Source organism: Amphiprion ocellaris, chromosome 1, assembly GCF_022539595.1.
Source record: "Amphiprion ocellaris isolate individual 3 ecotype Okinawa chromosome 1, ASM2253959v1, whole genome shotgun sequence".
NCBI classification, from domain to species: domain Eukaryota; kingdom Metazoa; phylum Chordata; class Actinopteri; family Pomacentridae; genus Amphiprion; species Amphiprion ocellaris.
Window position 1 is genome coordinate 890,521 of NC_072766.1, and position 6,000 is coordinate 896,520.

The 6,000-nt window shown below is 43.6% G+C and overlaps 1 protein-coding gene across 10 annotated transcripts in view; it reads right to left on the bottom strand.

Moving 5' to 3' along the window:
• Window positions 1–3,925, bottom strand: part of neo1a (neogenin 1a) — a 242,255-nt gene extending 238,330 nt beyond the window's left edge. For 6 of the 10 annotated variants that reach the window (XM_055011901.1, XM_055011915.1, XM_055011898.1 and 3 more), the window contains exon 1: window positions 3,339–3,924. In XM_055011901.1, the coding sequence (XP_054867876.1) occupies window positions 3,339–3,429 (91 nt within the window). In that variant the 5' untranslated portion in view covers window positions 3,430–3,924. Of the gene's footprint in view, window positions 1–3,338 lie in introns of all 10 variants that reach the window. The other 4 variants (XM_055011913.1, XM_055011908.1, XM_055011906.1 and 1 more) reach the window with 1 other exon arrangement.
• Window positions 3,926–6,000: the final 2,075 nt, after the last annotated feature.

The following is a 6,000-nucleotide window of genomic DNA, read 5'->3' on the forward strand; positions in this document are numbered from 1 at the left end:
CGTGGACTCCTCGCCTGTGAGCCGCTCGGGGTTTTAAACCATGATGCAAACCTGTCGTCTCTCCAGGCAGAAAACCAGCAAGAAAGCGGCCCAGTTTCTGGCTTCGACGCACACTTAAACAGCATGTTGAATCAACAGATGTGAGCTAAAAACACTGGATTAAAATGTTTCTCATGTGTGAGAGCTCCGGTCATTAAACCCAGAGATTAACAGCTGAGAAGTGGAGCTCTGTGTGTTTCAAGGTGTTCTATATTTTCATGCACTTATTAGTTCTGCGTGCATCTTATAAATCCTGCAGTTTGGTCCACAGTGCTTTAGACAGCTGCAGCTGATGAGCAAATTAACAGAGGGAAGCCTGGTTAGCTGAACTAAAACACAACCACGCTAAAAAGCCCAAAAAGCGAGTGATTCCACCAACCACTAGGAAGACGCAGCAGCAGATGTCAGGGCATCTATTCAGAGGGTATTGATCTCTCTTTTCACCCCGACAATTACATGTGATAAACTGCTGCGACAGCTACTGCAAATTATTTTAATAACCGCTTTCATTAGAGGCCTCTGCAAACCCTGGACGTGAAGATTTAGCAGCTGAAACAGCAACCAGAAAACAAGACGAGGTGTTATTTTCAACCGTGAAGCGCCGGCGACAAACCGCTACCAGCAGCAGATCAGCTCCTAATGGGCCGCTTTCATTAGAGCAGCAGATGAATCAAATACTTGGCCAAATGTGCAATTATCCGTCTCTGGGTGGATGGAGGTCATTAGGACTTTATGAGCGATTGGAGCCCATAAATAAATGATCAGTAAATAGAGCAGAGACAGGATGAGTCAGCGTCACGTTCTCAGCCAGCACAACCAGTCGTGGACATGTGGAAGAGATTCGGATGTTTTTGAGGTGAAAATGAAGCCGTAAACACTGGAAAGAGGAAACTCTGAGATAAAACTTGCATTTCTTTTCTTCTCCTGCACAGTCTGGTGTGTAGGACCACCAAGGCTTTAAAAACAACAACACAAAGGTGGTAAATTATGTTCTGAACAGCCGAGTCCACAGAGGGAACATTAACCCTCCTGTTGTCCTCATTTACGGTCACCAAAAAATATTGTTTCCTTCTCTGAAAAAAATCCCACAAAAAAAAGCAAAAAAATTCCCCAAATTTCTGAAAATTTGCAAAATCTTGAGGAGGAAAATTCCAATAATTTCTTAAAAGTTTCCCTTCAAAATTTAAATTTTTTTTTTTTTAAATCCTGCAAATTTGGCAAGGAAGTTCTTGTAAATATTTCCAAAAAATGAGGAAAAATCTTCAAAAAAAATCCTAAAAATATCTAAAGTGATTACATATAGATCAGTAAAACTTCTGTTTTAAGAAAATTCACATAAAAATCTGATTTTTTTTTTTGCAAATGTTCTTCAGAAACATATTTAACATTTCTTTTTTTCCACCAAAAAATGTTCAAAGATTTCCCAAAAATGTTGAAAATGTGGACATCAGAAGTTTCACTGTGAAAATATTTTTTTTATTTCCACATTTTCAAACTTTAAGACGGGTCAATTTGACCCGCAGGACGACACGAGGGTTAAATGCACCAAAAGACAAACGACTGGTGCTTAAAGAGTCTCAGAAACGTTACATCTGAGGTGGTCTGAGAGGAGAAAACTCCGGAGACGGAGAACCTCTGGAGGAGCTCAGAGTTGCCAAATGTTTACACATTTCCACCAACTTCTTTGCATTGTCCTCCAGGAGACAATCAGCACACGATCCCCTCCCAGCAGGTCACAGATAAGACGGAGCCTCTGAGGGTTTTACACTCTTCCAGCCGGGGCTGTTTACCCACAGACAAACTTTTTAAGGCATTGCTGAGGCTCTAAGTGGGAGGAGGTGCTAAAAATAGCAGCAATTTGGCTGAAGCCTTGCAGGTTTCCTCAAAATAAACCAAAAAAGTGTCCCTTCAGTGTGTAAGTCGGGCCCCCAGCAGAACCCTCAGAAATGTGTTTTGAATAAACAGATACTTTGGGAGAAGGGGACCCCACAATTAGTAATTCGAGCCTCTCTCTGTGTGTGGGTCCCCGGCCAATTCTCTGGAATCAATCAAAGCTCCCAAAGGAACTCCCTGGACCCCTTAATCTCCTGGTTTTATTACTTTCCAGACAGTCGGCCTGGTTCACCCTACCCCCACCTCTCTTTTGTACTGATCTCCAGCAAAGCCAAGGAGGAGCTTTCTTTTTTTTCTCCTTCTCTCCCTCTCTCTCTCTCCCCTTCCACTGCTGCAGAGCTCTTTTCATGCAGGAGAGGGTCTTTCATCAGCTCCACACGCAAGAGAGCCCAGCAGCTAGCCGAGGCCGTCACTCCCAGCCGCCGCTTTTCTCTCTTTGCTTTTTCTTTTTTTTGCACATTCATTCTTTTTAACTGACAAAATAAACAACAAGCTTTTCAAAGCCTTTCTTTCTGACACACAGCTAGTTTGCATATCACCAGAATATATATATAAACAAGAAGAAATGATGGATAAAAAAACTGGGCCGTGTTGCACAAGATTTTCTGTTTTTTCCCTCCAGACCTCCTGCTGCTGTTTGATGGAGTCCACCAGAAGAAATGAGAAGATATGAGTTTGTGATGAAGCTTCCAGTGACTGTTGGTTCTTTTTTTTACTATTCCTCGCTGCTTTCTGTCTCATTAATAGCTCTAATATCAGTGGAATCCGTCCTGACACTCTGAGCTGCTCCTGCACTGCGGTGGCCTCACTTCTAAACAATTAAAGAACAGAATGAATGCGGTTCTGTTGATCCATCAGCTCTACATGTATTGACGCCCAGGTAATGAGATGTCTGCTGGACTGATGATGCCAGCTTATTACCCGACACTGAGCACTAATCACTCTTTGCTTGGTGGATCCTCTCTCTGACCACACACACACACACACACACACACACACACACACACACACACACACACACACACACACACACACACACACACACACGGATCCGTGCGTAAAATGTGCCATTTTCAGATTTCACAGATCCACAACCTGCCTGAACCCCTGAGAGCAGTTCTAGCTCCACAGCCTCCATGCAGACAAAAGGACGGAGTGAATCGTGTTTCTCTGCTGCTGGTGGAGGAACTAACCTCCTTCTAAACTTCTCTAAACGCGACCTGAACGCAGCTCCATTAGCTGCCCAGCACCATGTCGGCTTTTCACACACATTCCGTGCCTTTCTGTTTTTTTACCCCTACAACTCGCAATCCAACGCAGCCAAGTTAGTTCCATGGAGGCGTGAGGACGCGCACACACGCACAGACACACGCACGGCTCCGTGCTGAGCCGTTTTCTGCTCTTACCTTTGTCGACATGCTTCGCGGCGCTGGTCTCCGTGGAGAGAAAGGTGAGCCAGAGGAGAGAGAGGAGCCACAGAGCTCCCCGCTCGGCCATCACTTCTCACAAAGAAGAACCCCGGAGAAGCTTTTCCTTTTCCAAAAAATTAAAAATAAATCCTTACAATCCCCGGCCACTCCTGCAAATGCACAAAGAGGGGAAAAAAAGTTCAAAGTCCTAAAAGGCGCAGAAAGCCCCGGATCCAGGTACTTTTAGAAGTGAGCGGATCAAACATGTAGCTGGAAGGAGGGAGCCGCAGGTTACAGACTGTTTTCTCAACTTGGTCGAGGCAGAGGTCGGAGAAAAAAACACCCAAATCAATCCATTGCCACGGAGGCGCAGCCTCGGAACAGATTCGCAGGCTATTTACGCACCGACGCGCCGCCGATCCTCTCCCAATCCGTGCCAAGCGCGAAAAAGACTAGAAAGAGCTCAGTTGGAGAAAAGATAAGATCCGACCATAAGGAGAAATCTCCGCCGCGGCCAGCTCACTGCTCACGGACGGGACGTAAGAGAGCAGCGTGCTGAAGGGCTGGATCTCCACCGGCTCCCCGGAAAACAGGGCGCGGAGCCACACCTTGGATCCTGGCTGCTGTGAGCTCAGGCTCAAACTAAAATACGGTGTGGGACTCCAAACCACAGACAGCATCTCAGATCTGCACCTCAGCTCTGTTGGTGCAAAAAAACACGCAAATCTCCTCCTCTGACCCACAACTTTAGCTCCAAACATAAACGCTGGATATCTACAAGAGCTTTCTGTCTTCAGAAGCTCATCTGGTTTCAGGAGCAAATATAAAACTGTAAAATACTAAATCCAGGTAACATTCATTCAGACTGTTTCTCTCTAATTAACCCTCCTGTTGTCCTCATTTACAATCACCAAAAATATTGCTTTCTTGTCTGAAAAAAACTAAAAATTCAGAAAAAAAAATCCCCAAATTTCTGAAAATTTGTAAAACCTTCAGGAAGAAAACTCCAATAATTCCTTAAAAGTTTCCCTTAACAGTTTTATTTAAAAAAAAAAAAAAATCTCCAAAATTTGGCAAGAAAATTCTTGTGAATATTTTTTTTAAAATGAGTAAAAAAATCCTCAAAAAAAATCTTAAAAATATTGAAAGTGATTCCATATATATCACTAAAACTTCTGTTTTCTTGAAGAACATTCACAAAAAATCAATCAAAATCCAGCAAATTTCGCTGGATTTTGGTTGATTTTTATGTGAATGTTCTTAAGAAACATTTTAACATTTATTTTTTTCCACCAAAAATGTTCAAAGATTTCCCAAAAATGTTGAAAATGTGGACATCAGAAGTTTCACTGAGAAAATATTTTTTTCCCACATTTTCAAACTTTAAAATGGGTCAATTTGACCCACAGGACGACACGAGGGTTAACTGCAGGTCCTGGTTTTGATTCTGATCCTGGTTCTGATTCTGCTCCTGGTCCTGGTCCTGGTTCTGATTCTGGTCCTGGTTCTGATTCTGGTCCTGATTCTGCTTCCTGGTCCTGGTTCTGATTCTGGTCCTGATTCTGCTTCCTGGTCCTGGTTCTGATTCTGGTCCTGGTCATGATTCTGCTCCTGGTCCTGATTCTGGTTCTGGTCCTGGTTCTGATCCTGGTCCTGATTCTGCTCCTAGTCCTGGTTCTGGTTCTGATTCTGGTCCTGGTTCTGGTTCTGGTTCTGGTTCTGGTTCTGATTCTGGTCCTGGTCCTGATTCTGGTTCTGGTCCTGGTTCTGATTGTGGTTCTGATTCTGGTCCTGATTTTGGTCCTGGTCCTGATTCTGGTTCTCGTCCTGGTCCTGGTCCTGGATTGCTCAGAGTTCATCACAGCAGGTTTCATCCCAACAGTCTTAAAGTCTGTACAGGAGCTAAACCCAAATCATACAGATTCATTTTTTATTCTCTATAATTTTTCAGTGATAATAATATGGAATGTATGAATCTCTATAAGCATTTTCTGTCTGGTCAGAGCTACTCGGTCGTCTGTGGTCGTGTTGTTCTCTGCATGTTAAAGATGTTGACCTGCAGCTCATTTATCTGTTTTCTGCCCTGCAGGACTAAACATATAGAGTTCCTCAGAGCTGCTGTAAAACATCCAGACTATGTAGGTAACTTTAGGAAAGGTAAAAACTGGACAAACTGTCAAACATCAGCATTAGTTGGGCCACTCTGACCTCTCCCTGGAAACATTCCATCACCTCGGAGTGTAAAATAAACTAATATTCAACTTTTTCTCAGTAACTTTTCACAAAGACGACTGTTGTTTCTGTTGTGTCCTCAGAGCTGTGCTCTTCTCTCCCCGTTGCTTCACAGGTCTCTGGCTGGGCGGAGCCTGGAACCTTCTAGCCTGCTACACCTGACCAGGTACCTGGCTAGATAAGAGCCAGACCTCTCTCTCTCTAAGCGCCATCCATCCATCCATCCATCCATCCATCCATCCATCCATCCATCCATCCAGTCCTTTGTTATACGTAGTTTAGTTTGTTTTCCACTGACACCTACCTCCACACCTCACTATGAAGTTTTCTTTAATAAATAACATTGATTGCAGTAAAAAAAAAAAAAAAAAAACCTCTTTTGTTGTGGCCTAAGAGCCGGTCGTAACGTAACAAAGGTAGAAGAAGA